The sequence below is a fragment of the Cyprinodon variegatus genome, unplaced genomic scaffold (genome assembly GCF_000732505.1).
Source record: "Cyprinodon variegatus isolate N-32 unplaced genomic scaffold, C_variegatus-1.0 Scaffold410, whole genome shotgun sequence".
NCBI classification, from domain to species: Eukaryota; Metazoa; Chordata; class Actinopteri; order Cyprinodontiformes; family Cyprinodontidae; genus Cyprinodon; species Cyprinodon variegatus.
In genome coordinates, this window is record NW_015150863.1 from 468,570 (window position 1) to 485,803 (window position 17,234).

General features: G+C 37.3%; 1 protein-coding gene across 1 annotated transcript in view; it reads right to left on the reverse strand.

The window, feature by feature from the left end:
* The window catches only part of LOC107093143 (ectonucleotide pyrophosphatase/phosphodiesterase family member 1-like), a 45,258-nt gene extending 28,378 nt beyond the window's left edge, over positions 1-16,880 (reverse strand). Inside the window, exons 1-3 of the mRNA XM_015387992.1 lie at positions 16,588-16,880; positions 11,573-11,645; positions 1,182-1,242 (exon numbers count right to left, since the gene is read on the reverse strand). Coding sequence (XP_015243478.1) covers positions 1,182-1,242; positions 11,573-11,645; positions 16,588-16,722 — 269 coding nt within the window. The 5' untranslated portion in view covers positions 16,723-16,880. The remainder of the gene's footprint in view (positions 1-1,181; positions 1,243-11,572; positions 11,646-16,587) is intronic.
* Between the last annotated feature and the right edge of the window lie 354 nt (positions 16,881-17,234).

Genomic DNA, 17,234 nt, shown 5'->3' on the forward strand with positions numbered 1-17,234 from the left:
ATCTGTTTAAATGTCATCCCTAAAAGTTTCAGAAAATTAGACCAAGGCCATTTGTCAGATCTGAATTATTACTTTAAATCCCCACATAATAGTATTCCTTGTTCTCTAAACAGAAAATCAGTTTCTCTCTCTCTCTCTCTTTTTTTTTTTTTTACAATCTGCAATTACTTTCTTAAATCATTGCAAATGATTATGTGACATTTTCTGCATTGTTTCCTGCAATAAAAACTGTTTCTGCCATGTTAATTAAAATAATAAAAGTATTATACTCTATTGAATAGTCACAACATCTAGACATTAATTTGCACACAAGACGGTTAAAGAAGTTGCCATAATTTAACAAGCAAATTTCTATTTCCAAAACAAAACAAAACAAATTTGTCCTGAATAAGTTACTTTTGGTCCCCAGTTGAATATTGACTTTATCCAACCAATGGAAATGTGTGAAGCAGCCAGCAGGGAGGGAACATAGCTGCAATCTCTAAGAATCTTATAATGACTGCATAACTCTTTTATAAGTATGGCACTGCTTACCATTTTATGACAACATGAATCAAAATAGAAAATATGTAATGTTCTGTTTTTTTTTAAACTAAGGGTTAAATGTAAAACTAAAAACATGCAATAAGCATTTTCCAGAGAGAATAAAGCCTAAATAAAAATTTGATTTGCTTCTAGAAGCATTAAAGACTCCTGTTTAGCAGAATGAGGAACCAAAAAAGCATAGACCACAGTTCTTTAATTTCTATTTTAAACAAAAATTATGCTTGTTGTGAGCAACAGTTTAAATGTTCCATTGAGAAATATGTCTGATTAGTTCTGGCTTCATGTCATGACACAGACACAACTCAAAAACGCATGCCTGATTAGTCAAAGTCATTAACCTAGTTTCCATACAGACATTGACCAACTACTGATGAATAACACTATTGGGAAAAACACAAGCTTAACCTTTGGGTTAGTTACACTCATTTAAAAAAAAAAAAACAAAAAACAATAACTGCTGAAGTGATGGAAAATGTCTAGAATAATCTCTTTAGTCACATTTCAAAACTCCTCTCTGCAAATAACCTTACAACAGAATGGGCCAGACCTGAATAACATTGCAAAAAACTATGAAGCCTTATACCCCTTTAGAATAAAGTGATGTATTCTAAAGCTAACGGTTGAAATGTCCTTACCCAGGTGGGCACTGAGGCTCTTGAACCTCCTTTGCCTCTGTCTCCCAGAGTCTCCCAGAGTCTGAAAAGAATAAACAAACATATAATTAAAGGTTTTAATGCTAGTTATGATTTTATAAAACATTTTTCAAAACTATCATCAATTGAGCACCACAAAAACAGCGAGTGTTTGCAGCAATATTTCCTCTTGTTTTCTATAAGTCTAATGTTGTAAGTATAATATCTTCCGCCATCATCTGCTGGGATAAGAGCATCAGAGCAAAGGAATCAAAGAAGCTAGAGAAGGCCAGCGCTGCTCTAGGAACTCATTTAGAATATCTGCAGGTGATTTTACAAAGAGGAATTCATCATGAAATTAAGAACAAAGGTAAGCATCCCCTTCAGAGCACTGTTAAACAACAACAGAGTATCTTTAGTCAAAGGCTTTTCCAGATCACCACAAGACAGACAGAACAGCTCGATGTTCTAATGCATTTTGCATATCATATCATTCCATATCAATTACCTTTTGCACCATCACTTTTAAACTGATTTCGTTTTTTCCTACACTGTTTACATTATTGATCACTACTGCACTTTATAAATGGTAATGTTCATTTCACTGTTGGAAGCTGGTTTCCTGGATATTATAGCCTCCAGAATTAAACAGGTTCTAAAACGTCTTTGGAAACAAAAGGTGGAAACTCTTCTGATGTGGGTTTTCAAGTAAAGTAAGTTAATAGTAAGTCACAAACATCGGTTCTGAAGAAAATGAAGCTTAAAAAGCACTGTAACCAGTGAAAGTGAAGCTTCAATATTCTGAGTAATTCAGCACTATTTTAAGGTTATTGAGTCTTAAAACAACCTTTTACCATTCAAAATGATCTGGACATTTGCTGTTAGAGAAAAACTTATCTGGAGTTAGAAAGTCAGAAAAGTTTTTCCAGGATATCTGTTTCCTATTTTCTGTTTAACAAAAAAAAAAGAAAAGGCCAAACATTTTACGCAACTGTTGAGCAGAACCAGACTTCACAGGAAAAAGGAAAATGGGAGAACAATTTCATGCCTGATTCTCAACTGGATAGAAGTGCTTAAATCTGCCAGATAAATGTAATATATATATTTTTGGACAACTAAACTAATGTAAAAATATATTTAGAGTTGGTAAATGGCCTGTAGTACTTACATAATTATTCTATATAATTCATGCTTACTGTCTTTATAAAAGACCCTTTACTCTTCCAGGTTATAAAGGCTGAACAAATATGATTATAAAACCCCCTTCACTGCCAGTAAGGAGAACCAGTTGGACACTTTACATTCAACTTCACATAAATACTGATAATCTGCTCAGGGACCAATCCCTAATTAACTTTAGGGTTTGCCATTTTTTGTGAAATGTGACAAGCTGAACCATAAAGTCAAAGATGACTCACCTACTTCACAATAGGTTGAAAAGGATGTATAAATGTCATAAAACTTTTTAGCTAGGTTTACCTTGCAAATTTATTTATGTTTACATTATTCACATGTTGGATTAATATTACTTTTAATGTGATAATGTAGTTGTAATGTATTTAAAAGCCAATTTTAGCTAATTATTTCTTTCAGTTAATCTATTTTGTTTCCCTCTTATGAAGACAATACTCTGATTTATTTACAGTTGAAGTGCAATCGTTTTTTCCGCTTTAACCACCGATGGACCAATGTTGGACAGCTTCAGATTTTCTTAAGTTCAATGAAAATAAAACTGAAGTCCTGATTTTTGGTCCCAGAGAAAATCATAGCGCTTTACCCTCTGATCTTGTTGTTAGGAATCCAGTTTCTGTGGGTTGTGCTTGGTGTTTTTTCTCTCCCTCCAGCACCAGGTGGTGCCCTGTCATCGTTGGTCCTCCTGCACACCTGCGGCTGGTTGGCTCATCAGTGAGGAGTATTTGAGTGGCGGACTGTCATTACCTCGACGCCAGAGTGTTTGCCAGTTTTGGGTACTCTAGCCAAGCTGAGATTAGCTGAGTCTAACGGAGTCTTTGTTTCTCTGAGCCTAACATTGTTTTTTGTCTTTGCCTTTCGGCAGGAAGTCCTCCTCCATACTGGAAGGATTGTTTGAGCTTCATACTGAGCAGGGGATTAATCTCCACACATCCCGTTCAAGTTCTCCCGGAAATCTAAGAGGCAGTCCGCTCCATTGCTCCTCATGAACCCATTAAGTAAAAACCTGTCCGCCCTCCAATGTGCCCCTCAATCTCTGGATAACCCCACACCGACTGAGTCCCGTTTATCTCTGTTTTTGCAAGACGTCGTTCAAAGTTCCCACGGACCCTGAAGTAACCTCCGTTAACTTCCCTTCTCACTTCCAGTTCCGGTTCACAAGCCCTCTGACTTTTCCTGAATCCTTGTAAAAAATCTTGGATTAATTCTTGATTCTGGTCTTAACCATAAGAAACAGACTAGTAAAAGCTATAGTATTTTAAGTTTAAAAAAATATCTTTCAACAGTTTGAAATGGGTGATTCCTGCTTTTAGTAGCTGCCAACTTGATTCTGTGGTTTACACTAACACCTTTTATATGTTGGTGTAAACCAAGCCAGGCTTAGACTAACATAATACATATTACAGTACAGTCTTAAAGATCTTTTTTTATCCTCTATTTGCATTATTTTGTTATATGCTTGAATTATCTTTTCTTTTTTTGTATCCAGCACTTTGGCCAAGAGCATTTTTTAAAATGGTCTGTACAACAAAATTTAATTTGATCGCCTTGATTTGATTGATTGTTTTGGTAAGAGCCAACACAAGTAGTCACCACACAGAAACACTAAACCATGTTGCTGAAATACTGTAAGGTACAACACTGTCCATAGCATCTGCAGGTTAGTCATGTTAAGCAGCAATTCATCATCATGCAATAGCAAAGTTTCCATCGAGTGGGTAAAATATCTTTTAAATGAAGCTTTACAGTCCTTTTGTAAATGAAACAGCAGATTAAGCAGATGCTCACTTTGGTGGAATCGTTTTTTTATTGTTAAATTTAGAATTCTGTATTATTTTTATATTTATATTATTATTATTTGCATATTAAAATAAAATACCTACAGCTTCAATGTTTTTCCCATAGACAGAATGACACCAGCCTGACAACCGGCCTGATCTTTCACCTTTTTCGAAGAACTACTACATTTGTCAAGTGCACTGCTGACAGGACATGTAACAGAATAGTCTTATCATTCTGGTGAGAACCCCCACCCCCCTTCTCTGGCTTGAGGTCAGCTATGTGGTTTGGAGCAAACACACAGTGGCAGTGTCTCATGAAAATGATTAATTTGATTTTTAAATCTACAGGGAAACCTACACTCAGCATTTTAGGCAACACACAAACTCCATTTATAGAGAAGGCGCTGATTAGTTAAATTCCTCTTCTACAAGTTTTTTTTTAAATTATTTCTCTCTGATTAGATTGTGCCTTCTAATCTGGGGCTCCGAAAAATTATGTTTTTCTTAATAACAGTAAAGATACTCCAATTCATTTGATTCTAAAATCTATTTATAAAAAAAAAAACATAGAAGACAGCAGGTCCACAAGAGTCTGCCTGTGTGGAAAATCTGACCCTTTTCTTCCCTTAATGCTTTCATGCAGGCAGGCAGAGAAAACATGAGGAAAAGCTACCACAGAAGAAGGAGCACCCCTCCCCAGAGGATCACTGCCCACATTCTCCCCCAGAAAACCAGAAGGGGCGTTTTAGAAAAGCAGTGTACGATGAAGAACATACCAAAGGGCACACTAGCTTTATGGCCCACGCTGAACCAAACCATAGCTGCTCAAAACATTTCCCTTTCATGGAAGAAAAGGTGGTTACAACAGCTTTTGAATAACTTAATACCAAAAAGGCATGACTACTCAGTTGATAACTTGAGACTGCATGTCTTAGAGGGTTCACATTCACTTCTAGCCCCTAAGTAACTGGACCCATCTTCTCTAAATATACCCTGTTTACGTTTTGGATGGATTCACTCAGACATTTCACTCTTAAAAATCCCACAGCAACTTTGATGCTCTTAAAATTCTATCTTTTATTCTACCAACTACTGCATTTAAAAAAAGCATAAATAACAGCTTTCTACAATAACATCATAGTTGGTGTCATGCAATCTGTAGAAAGGAAAGTGAATCAAAGTTGAGCCAAATCCCTGGCTTAGGAGAGGGAAAATCAAATACATGTTGATGCCTGTATATGGAATGTTAACCAAGGAAAAAATAATAGCATTTACAACAGAAACCTGAGTCTATATAGACCCTATATTTATAATAAAAAGTAGCATAATGAGCATCTGATCTCTATCTAATAATCTTTGTTCTTCATGCATTCATATAAATCCACAAGCCAACAATAAATAAAGTGTTTATTTCCCTGTAAAAGGGGTTTAATACAGAGTCATTTTAAGTACAACTGGAAATTATTAACAATGCTTGACTTTTCCCATGTTTTTCTTAGCCAGAGCTTAGCTGGCTAAAATACGTTTCCACCAACACTCGTCGCACGCAACCTCATGACAAAACAATAAAAGAAATACATAGCTATTCTTAGCCCTTCCTTAATATCTTCCTGAATCCCAAAGTGCTAGAACCTGTAGGAAGCCATTTTTCAATCTTTACAGATATGTTCAATAACATTAATGTTCTATTTCTGGCTGGGCCACTGCAAGAATTTCACATATTGCTCTTGAAGCCATATGATATCTTCTCTCTGCTTTTGCTCATTGCTGGAAAATGACTTTTTGTCTTGGTCAAAGTTTCAGATAAATGTGGGTGAAGTTTTCTTGTAGAATCTGTACTTATTAGCCAGGTGTCGTTTTGCCTCCTATGCAGATAACCTAGTTACTGCAGCAAAAAACCTTGAAAACATTCTCACATCATGATACCGCCATCACCATGCATTTAGTAGGAATGTTACTCACCACTTAGTTTAGACACTTTTTTGGCATCCATTGCTTTGTTTTTGATATATTATGTGCTGTTCCATTCCAGATTTTGTTTAATCAACTGACACTACCACCAGGTGGACTTTAATAAAGTTGTGGAAACATTTAAAGGATAATTAGTCAAAACATTTTTCATCGAACCTCAGTTTTGTGATGATCTTAGTGCTGATGCTTGGCTTAATTGTTAATGTCATTCAACTGTCTAACTCTCCCCAGTTTCCAATTATTCTGCCTACTCCTGCTTCTATACGGCTCAGTCCCAGCCATCGGGGCCACAGTATTGCTCTTGCTTTTGTGCTCATTCTCTAGGCCAGTGAAGAGATGGTTTTTAGCTTTCTGTAGTGTTTCTGATTTCCTGATCCTGAAATCCCTCTTATTCACTGAGCATGCCAGTTTCCGTTTGAACGTTTTGCCTGAACTCTTCTTTGGACTCCTGGAACCCTGGACCAGCCAGGTTCTATTCTGATCGGTTTCCCTGACTGGGCTCCGGACTCCACGATCTCTGAGCCTTGCTGTTCTAATCTGCTTCCCTGACCTGGCTTTGACTCCTGCCTGTTCTCTGGAGCTGCAGCATGTTGGACACTCTGGGCGTTACCTGCCGCATCTCAGCAGTCCATCGGCTGGATCCTACCTCACTCTAAGGAGATGGACTGAACTGTTAAACCATGTTGGTGTCTAACATGGATAATCATCCTCCATTAGATTATCACGGTCACTAACCTGTGTTGTTCTCAAAACAGAGTTTCCAGTGAAGGGCAGTGCCCCGCTCTAGCAGCTGATACAGCAGATCCACAGCCCACTTCTATTTAGTAAATACTGTGAATTATCTGACTGTCTGTCTCGCCTTGAATACTGGGTCCTTCTGTCCTGCTTTATATCAAATTTTAGGTAAAATCAGTAAATATCTGAAGATCTTGTGTCCTCCTTTTCATCACAGATGCCTTTCTAGTCAATGTGGAAATTTCTACCAACTCTGTTCCACTGCAACATAACGCATAGATCCTCTGCCTGGTCCATCAGATATATGGATTGAGTCTATTTGAAAAATAGGAAGTCAGACACGGGGAGAGTAAAGCTGATACCTTACACTTCAAAATAAGAAGCAATGCATGGACATGTGGCTGCAAAGTGGGTAGCACTGCTGCCTTGCAGCAAGAAGGTTCCGGGTTTGATTCCTGCATGGAGTTTGCATGTTCTCCCTGTGCATGCATGTTTTCTCTCCGGGTACGCAGGCTTCCTTCCACAGTCCAAAAATATGAATGTTTGGTTAATTGGCTTCTCTAAAAAATATATTCTCCTTAAGTGTGAGTGTGAAAGGTTGTTTGTCCTGTTTGTCTCTGTGTTGCCCTGCGATAGACTGGAGACCTGTCCAGGGTGTATCCCGCCTCTCGCCCATTGAAAGCTGAAGATAGGCACCAGCACTCCTCTTAAAGCCAGCAGGGAGAAGCGTGAAGGAAAATGGGTAGATGGATGGATTGATGGGCACGGACGTGTTGTGCCACTGTGTATACTCCCGCAGCAGTGTGTCGCAGTTAGATTGTCGCAGGTATGAAGCAGATATATTTTGATTTATGCCCAATTTTGAAGCATGGTCTGCGCTATTTTATTCCACACCACAACGCAAGAGGGACAATCGTGAACCGTCTTCAACCCCTCATCCAATGACGGAAAACACACATTTCACCAGTGAGTCCTCCCAAAAGACTGGCTGTGGCCCTGCGTGTTTTGGCTTCAGGTGCAAACCAACACCATCGCGCACAGCTACAAACTAGCGTCCTGCACTGTCTGGGATAGTGTCGAAGGTATGCCAGGTGTTGTGGACGGCATATCTACATTAACTGCTACACACACGCAGACGACCTGGTTTTGAGCATAAACCAGGCTTTACTCTGTACCTTACACTCCCTAGGAACCCATTCACACACCAAACAGGGACCGGTCCAGGTCATGTAAGCACCTCACCTTAGTAGATGAAATCTCCTGATACACTGCCTTGGAATAACCCTGGTTCTTTCTTTCTTCCCAAAAGATTCCAGAGAACCTGTAAATAAACTGGCTTACCTTTACCCTTCTCTTCTCTGAATCAGTGTCCTGCTCACTGCGGCAATAATACTTGTAATCTACTAATTAAACCTTCTTCATTATAGACGTGTGTTAATGATTATGGTGTTGATTATTTGTTTGAACTAAACAAAAAACTGAGAATATCTTGTTGGAAAGTCTATTAGAACATTAATTAGGATGAGTGGTGTCTTAGTGCTTAGAGCGGAGGGCCTGTGTTTAAAGGAGGGCTCAAAATTTAAACCTTGCTGCTCTGGCTCCCTCAGCAAGACCCTTAACCCAGATTAAGCGTTTCCTCTTTGCCTATAACCCATCCCTAATGGGAATTTCCAAGCTGTGACTTGAACAATATTTATTTCTGATTAGTTTCTTTTGATGAGGTTTTTGCAGAACAGATATTGCCATCCCGAACATTTGCAATATAAGATTACTCAGAGGAATGGTTATCTTGACATGAGGTCATTTCTGAATTATGATATACCGTAAGTTATTCCAAATGAAAGTGTTTTTATGTTGTTTCAAAGTCTGCATATTGTGTTGAGAGCGCTTAAAAGGTCTAAAATGCTTAGAGAAGCGTAACGTAGTGGGCAATGAACTGTAAGCAATTTAAAAAGTGAAAACAAACAAAGGAACTTGTTTTAAAAAGTTTCATCGTATGAACATAGCTGCTAAGAAATAACGGCAGTCATTCTTTGGTCAGTCTGTTGGTAAAGCTGACTATTTTGGAATTAGAAAAACAACACAAAATTCCCCAATTAGGTTAAACTTTGTTGTGCCATATGCCATGATCATACTTTTTGGACATTGGGAACCAATGTCCACATTTCATCTTCACATGATGATGTGGAATCAGCTGTGGAATCTCTGCAACAACCCCCGTTTCAGGCAAAGCCTCCACAGGCAAGTCACATGGCAAGTCACAGAGATGTGACCAACCACCACCCCCCTCTGTGAGGACAGAACAAAACCACAGAGAACACAAGACTCTCTCTCTTTTGCCTCCTTTTGCTCCTGGTCTCTTCTGCTCCTGCGCTCAAAGCTGGGGCCCCCTGTGGCTGGATCTCCACCACAGTGGAGATGCGGGCCCCAGGGGAACCAGATCCCCAGAACCATCAAGGCTAAGTCAGAACCTTTCAGAACCGAACTGCTGCAAACAGACCTTTTGCAACACATTTCTCTTGAGTTTCAGAACTTTTAGAGCCAAACTGGATGAGGACCATGCCCTGGGTGTGAGACTGAGAGGACCCCTGCTGTGAGGCTGAGACAAAGAGCCCCTGACTGCAGAGCTGCAAAACTGGATGAAACTCAAGCTTTCCAAATGGACATGGAAAAAGGTTTGCAGGTCTGGCATGATTAGGGACAGAACAAGCAATGTGTCTTTTGATGATGCTAATTATATCGTGTGTTTACTGCTGAGTAAAGACAACGCTAATTGATGTTAAAGAATGGACTGCATGCTTTGCTATGCTACAGGAATATGTGTTGATCTGTTGCTAAAGCTTAGACAAGCTTTATTCACTAAGGATTTAAACACTGATATAACATTAGTTTTCATGTGTTCCTCATATGCTCATTACATTTCCATTACCAAGTATGACCAAGAGTCATTTAGTGGAATCCTGATGTCTATTCGCTACTAGCTATTTCAAAGAGGGTAAAGAATCATTTAGCTAAAGGTTATTGGTTCTTGATTAAGCAAATCATTTAATAAAACATTATTTGGCCAAATAATGTTTTATTTACCTCATGGATTTGCATTGTGAATTGGTCTGAAAACATTCCAGTTTCTTTAAAATGAGGGAAAAGCAAATTTGATCATATCCCAAATTCTTCCAGATAAACTTTGGTTTCAAACACAGAATCCATCTTAAACTGTAATATTTTTCAACCGTTTTCCCCTTCCTCTTTGTACATAGTAGTTAATTAAGTTTAGTTGAGTTTTACTAGTCTTAGTTGAGAGTGTTAAACTGAAATACATTTGACTTGGAGCTGAATGATTTTTGTTAATAAACTCTTATATTTTGAACAGAAGTTGTGGTGAATTTATTCCATGTATGTGCAGAATTAACTGACCATGATTAGTGCTCGAATCACTCTTTCATCTATTGTTCTAACAAAGTTAGTAGGACTGCGTGTCATAAACACTATATAACAGCTGAAATAATGTCTGATTAAATAAGATATTTTACCACCCCTACAGGGGAGGGCAATAAACACCTTAAAGTATCAGAAACATAAATTCCCAGCGGGCTGGGAATAGAAACGAACATAAAATCACAACAACTTAGTTCAATTATAAGATATTAGAATCAACATAAAATGGATCTTCCTGTACTATGCACAAAAAACTAGAGGTAGAGGTAGCCATTTCTAAGATGACTTCTTGTGTAGATACATGTTTTGTCTTAGGACATCCTCATGAATATGAAACTTGTATAGCCACTTTCTAACTGTAAAGGCATGCACCTTTTTCAGCTGTAATGAAATCATAATTCATGAAGCCTTGCCTTTGTATCTTGCAGTATTCCTGCAGGGGAGGGATCTTGGGAAAGTCTTCCACTTGTACAATACCTTCCATGCAGTGAAATGGTTAATTTAAATTTCCGTTGCAATCTACTTTAATTTTTAACCAGACTCACAAGCTATTTCTTTCTGAAGGGTTCAAAGTATTGTTTTGATCATGTCATGCTTTTTACTCTTACATTTAAATTCAGCAGCATAACTTTTTCGGAAAGTTTTTATCTTTTTTTTTTTTTTTAAAGAAAAAACAGCTTCACTATCCAGGGCATACTGTTGAAATTCAGACTAGATATCCATCATATTAAGTATGTTACCAAACACACAGGCTTTGATTAGGGGTTCTGATTTTTGAGCATAACTAGAAGGTAAACAGCAGTACAGACCTCTGGTAAATCCTGCAGAAAAGGAAATCATTTTCACAAGTGACACACATATGTACTCATTAATATCTGCTTGTCAATAGTATTGAAAGAAGCATTGAGATCCAAAACTGGGAACAATGAGCTCATCAGAATTTGTAGAAAATCCTTAAATCTTAAATTTGGGGAATTAAAAGAGAGCTGTTTCTGAGATGTGTCAAATCCAATCTTTGATTGAGCTGCTTGAAAAAATAGTGTTTTTATCTAACCAACAATTAACAGTAATTGCTCTGTATTTACCCCTCTCAGGATGATTTAGACAACTTTTCTTTCAAAGTATCTTTTGCAAAGAGAATTTAACACTCCAACATCGTTAGGGATATCAACAATACAATACTGTGAAAACAGCCTTTAATTTAATTTCTTAAAAGGAATAATTTATAGTTAAAAGTGTTGATTTTGTAAAATATTTTCAGTTTTTTATTGTCAGTCTTACCTATGCTCCTTTCGTCGTTTTTTACAAAAATCACCACAGCCAGAATGACGATCAGTAGGCACAGCAGGAGTAGCTGGAAAAGACAACAGGTTGCAGTTTACATCACCAGAATAAACATTTTAGCAAACTCAAAATTATTCTATAGGTTACAAATTAAAGCTGTCAAAATAGAACTGGCTCTGCATTGAGATAGTGGACTCTTATAAGTGCCTAGGTGTTCATCTGAATAACAAACTGGACTGGACTCACAACACTGAGGCTCTATATAAGAAAAGTCAGAGCAGACTCTTCCTGCTGAGGAGACTGAGGTCTTTTGTAATGCAGGGGGTGCTTCTAAAGACCTTCTATGACTCTGTTGTGGCAGCAGCCATCTTCCATGGAGCTGTCTGTTGGAGCAGTGGCTTATCTGTAGCTGAGAAAAAGCGGCTAGATAAGCTGATCAGGAAGGCCCTCTGGACTCACATTATCTGTTGGATAATGTCTCCCACCCAATGCATGAAGCTGTTGCAGGACTGGAGAGCTCCTTCAGTGACAGACTGCTGCACCCTAAATGCACCAGGGAGCGTCATCACAGATCCTTCCCCCCAGCAGCTGTAAGACTTTATAACCACCACTGTTCCCAACAACCTTAATAAGTTGTAAAATTCATGCTGATTTTGCAGTTTCTATCTTAGTCAGTTAAATAACATGCTGCTTTCATTTTGCACATCTCTGATGTTGCTGCTATTATCCATTAATCTAAAAATGTCCATAGCTGGATATTGGTTAATTTATTCTCTCTGTGCACAATTGTTTGTATATTGTTAAAACACTATACAGCACAGAATTTTATTGTTTATCTTTTAACTCTTCAATAGTGTGTTATTCTTATAAATTCTTCTAAGGTCCACATTTGTGTGACAGTTTTTTCAATAATCTTTTTGCTGCAATAAAACCAGAGTTTCCCCATTGTGGAAAATAAAGGGATATCTATTCTATTCTATTCTATTCTATTCTATTCTATTCTATTCTATTCTATTCTATTCTATTCTATTCTATTCTATTCTACTTTCATCTTATCTGATTGCCTCATTTGAAACCATTAATTGCACAGTTCATTTCTGACTGCTACGAAATGCAAAATTAGCCTTAAACCTAGTGCAAGCAAGAACATGACGCAAGAACAAATTGATATTTCAATTAAAATGGCTTTTTTGCTAAGCTGAAATTTGAAACTATTATAAATTAAATATAATTCCACTATTAAAATATAATTGCTAAAGGGCAAAGACAGATAAATTAACAAACTTAAAATATTAACAAGATTGGTTTGGTAGTTGCTGTTTAGAGACTCTAAAAATGTCAATATGTGCATAAATGTCTGTTAATGTCTTTCTTTTTCATGGCGTAAGGGGGTTGGAGGATTATTAAGCAAATAAACCTACCATATAAGAATATATGCTGAGTCCCTTACCATGCTTCGGCCAGCACTATGCTCGATAGCTATTTCAACACTCTTTGGCTGGAAATTTCACCATAAATCCTAAAAGCAAATTTATTAAGCATATTTTCATTGTTTTAAAACTGAAATTTGTCAGTCTACTAAAATGTTTTCCTGAAAAGTCAGCAAAGTGCTGCTAAGATTCCATCTGATCAGGAGGGTGGGGGGTTGTTTGCAATTAGACGGGCGTTTCAAAGAAAAAACATTCTGTTTATGGCATGATAGGGGCGTTCTGCACATACGTCACTGACAGCAACGCCTAAAACAGACCCTCAGTGGTTTTTGTGGTTGTTTACTTACCCTGCAGTCTGAGACAGTCTGCTTGGCATCTCCTGTGTTGCTCAAATTAAATATTTTTTTTCTTTGATCATCCTGTTCCCACTTTGCTGGAAGAGTAAATTTAAATTCCTTCTCATTAAATCCAAAGGCACATTCCAAATGAGTGGATTTAAATAAATATTACTTTTTTTGGAAAGAAATAGTAAAATATGGAAATAAATGCAAGATAAATATTTGTATAGTATATTTGTTGGCAGAAATGTTAGGAAATCTCTCTCAAATATGACCACATGTATCCTAAGCCTTTATATTTACCAATTTCATCAAATGTGGGCCTACATAAGAAAAGCTACCTATTGTTTATTTTATTTCAACACTGCTTCAGAACAAGTGGTATATTACAGATCTCTTCATTACCTGAGCACCGTACTTAAAAGATAACATTTTAAAAAACAGGATGGGAGTAACCGTGAAGCACAAGATAGAGTATCCTCTTATTGTGATTCACACATGATTGTGGCATTCTCAGACAGTTATGAGGATCTGTTATGCATGCCTGCTTTCTGAGGTGTCTGCTGCCTTTCATTTTCTTTAGAGAAAGGTGTTCAGAGAGGAAACCTGGAAAGGCTTTACTGAAAGCATCACATGTGGTCTATGTGGGAAGTAAAAGTACACAGTTTGTCTCGAGCAAACCTACAAGTCTGACTCTAAATGATACTTTACTGTTTTGGTTCATCAAAATCTCTAGTCTAGGCTACTATTGTGAAGAAAAGATGCAAGGTTAAACTGATGTTGAAGAGCAAAAGCTTAAAAACTCGTCAGACATATTAGGATAATCATCCCTCTGATTGAGATAAAGGTTGGACGTGATGTTTTAGCTCTGAAAAACATTCCAGTTACTTATTTTCAAAGCCTTAAAGTATTTCTGCTACAAACATATGCATTGTCATGGAGCATGGCACTGTCTAGACTCTGCTGCAGTGCCAAACAGACATCTGGTATTCCTGTGGTTTTGAGTCGCAGCTTGAAGGAAATAACAAATGGGTTCAGTTTATAATTTAGAAGGATAGCATCCATTTTTAATCACAAGGTTAGTATTTTAGGATGAAAAACAAATTTATTTATGTATCTGTTCTTTTTAACTTACCATAGCTACATAAAAACATCTCAGAGCAGATATATTTTTTCCTCTTTACTCCTCCTCACCTAATGCTGATTTTGCCTCCACTCGGAGTGGGCGTGCTTGGTCTCTGTTATTAATAAAGTTGGCTATTTTAAGAAACCTTCAACTCTGGGAATAGAAGACCTTTTCAGGCTGAACTTAAATGTCTAATCCAGGTTAAGCGGTGATCCTGAAAGTTTCATGCATAGCTAAGCTTGTTATGTGGTCAATAAGCAATATTTAAACTGTCAACTGAAATTAAATACATGTATTTAGGCAAACTACAGTAACACACATATTCACGCTTTGACCTACAACATCCAAAACGTTGTTTTTTGTAGTACTTTATTTTTCTATGTGTTTAAATTTGTTTTAACATATGTAAATCTTGGAATTACACATTGAACACTAGTTGGGTGTCTGTTTTTTTTACATTAACAACAACAGCTCTGATTAAAAAAAAAAGTTCTTTTCTATGCTATTCCACATTTAATGAGTAAAATAAGATATTTATGATTGCTATGAGAACCATGCCAATTTAAACAAAGCTCCAGCTGGTAGAGATTTCCCATCTTCAGCACAGCTGATTACAGGCTTTTGCTGAAGTGCAATCACCTTAATCAGCTGTGCTGAAGCTGAGAAACACCCACGATCTAAAACATCACATGGTGAGATTCTTTTTTTGCAGGGTTGCCCTATATTTAAATTCATCCTATTTCCCTGACCCTGATTAAAAGAGGCGTCCCTACATCATGACATGACCACCACCATAGAGAAATAAGCATAGTTAGCTCAGAAAAGCTTTGCATGTATGCAGATAAGTTTAATTTTGATGTCATATCATCAGATGTTCTTCTATAGATCTGCTAGGTCTCCTGTATGCTAAATAACAATTTAAAGCCATCATTTCTAATGGTTTCCTTTAAACAATGTATTGCTGTGACCCTTCAATTTAGATCAGAACTGGAGTGTCTGAATCATAATTATCCAGATGAATGATTCTCCTGCTATTGCTGCACATCTCTGAAGCTCTCTAGGCTGCTTCTGCTTGCAAATCATGGGGGACAGCAGTGTCTTGGTTAATTGTTGCTTTTGTTTTCCTTTTTAAACAATCAGTTTAACGTGTGATGAACAGTGCTTCATGTTCAAAACATGAAATATTGCTTCTTATTTTTACCCTGCTATCTTGCTGTGTTCTTTGTTACTCAAGAATAATGAAAAACGTTCTTGAAGAACTGATTGTTATGACTTAAAATTACACATTGGATTGCTTTGGTATGTATCTACATATATCTGAGAACAGTGGGCCTAGTACTTAATTAAACATCCAAATCTTTTGATTTTACTTTGTAAAAACAAAATATTTAAATGTTATTGATCCTTTCTACTTAAAAATTGTGCATTCGCTTATTGGTCAATCATCCCTCTTAAGTTATAGGAAGTGGGAAAATCTAAAGGATATAAATATATTATTGTACCAGCAGCCCATACAACAATATTAAGGGAAGCTTTAAGGGAAGTTTGCAACACCAAATAGAAAAAACTGAGCAGAAAACCAGTTTTTGTGTATTTATACCTTTCCAAATGACTCAAACCCTTAGGATAAACAAAAAACACTGGAAAATCCAGGTCAGGTTTACAGACAACTGCAGGACACCTGCAGGGCCTCTCCTGGACTCTGTGCCTTTGCACTGAGGTGAAAACAGTTAGTTTCCACATTAACTCTGGCACCACTGACAGTCTCAGCCTTGGCAGCGGAGGATTTATGACAGTCAAAGCAAACAAGGTGAAAATGCTAAAATGAGCCTGTGACCCCTGTACTAGATAGAGATTTTCTTTAGTGTAAAGTCAATTCAAATGACTTATTATTTGCTGATTAATTAAAGAAATGTTGCAAAAAAAGGTCCAAATTGAATTACAGCTGACAATAAGAAAAAGAAGTGATTTGTACAAGTTGAAACAGCTTCCACAGCTTGTGCTATTTTATTAAAACAACATTAACATTTATTCTAGTCACTGAAACCTTTTGAAATAACTGAGTTCCTTTTGTTTGCCCGTTAAAAGCTTAGAGTTATTTGGAGCTGCAACACATACCCCAGTTATGATTTTACAGAGGTGACCCCCCTTCCTCCTCTGCTGAGCGCTGATCCTCTGGCTCTCCAGCTCGGACGTCCCAAATAAAGACGCTGCTTGCTCCGCTTGGCTCCCCTCTCCTTTGGACCCCTCCATGCTGCTGAGCCCACAGATGTCCTCACAGGGTTTTCCAGAAGAGAATGAGGCGCAAACAAGAGTTTCCCCCACTAATGGAGCAGGATATGAACCCTCTGCTCCGGTATGCACAAAGGACCGCCTTTACTGACGTCTTCAAGTGTTAAAATCAGCAGTCAAACACATGCCATGGCTGTGGCACAGACATGCGTTTGACCCGAGGGAATCGCACTTCTCAGTCCCTGATGTGATATAAACAAAAGTTAAAGCAAAGTCTAAAACCAACTTTATAGAGACCTCTGATATTACTTTGAGACGCGTCAATAGAGATAAAAAAGAAACTGTTAAAAATTAAAACAACTTATTGGTAAATTTGTATCTTTAGATTCCCTAAAGATGGCAAACTAAATGTTGGTATGTCGCCATCTTGTGGTAAACCTAGTAGTCATCAAATTACTTTTAAAGTTAATGGAAAAAAAATTATTTATTAAAAATCACAAAAACAAAACAAACAAACAAAAAACAACAATAAA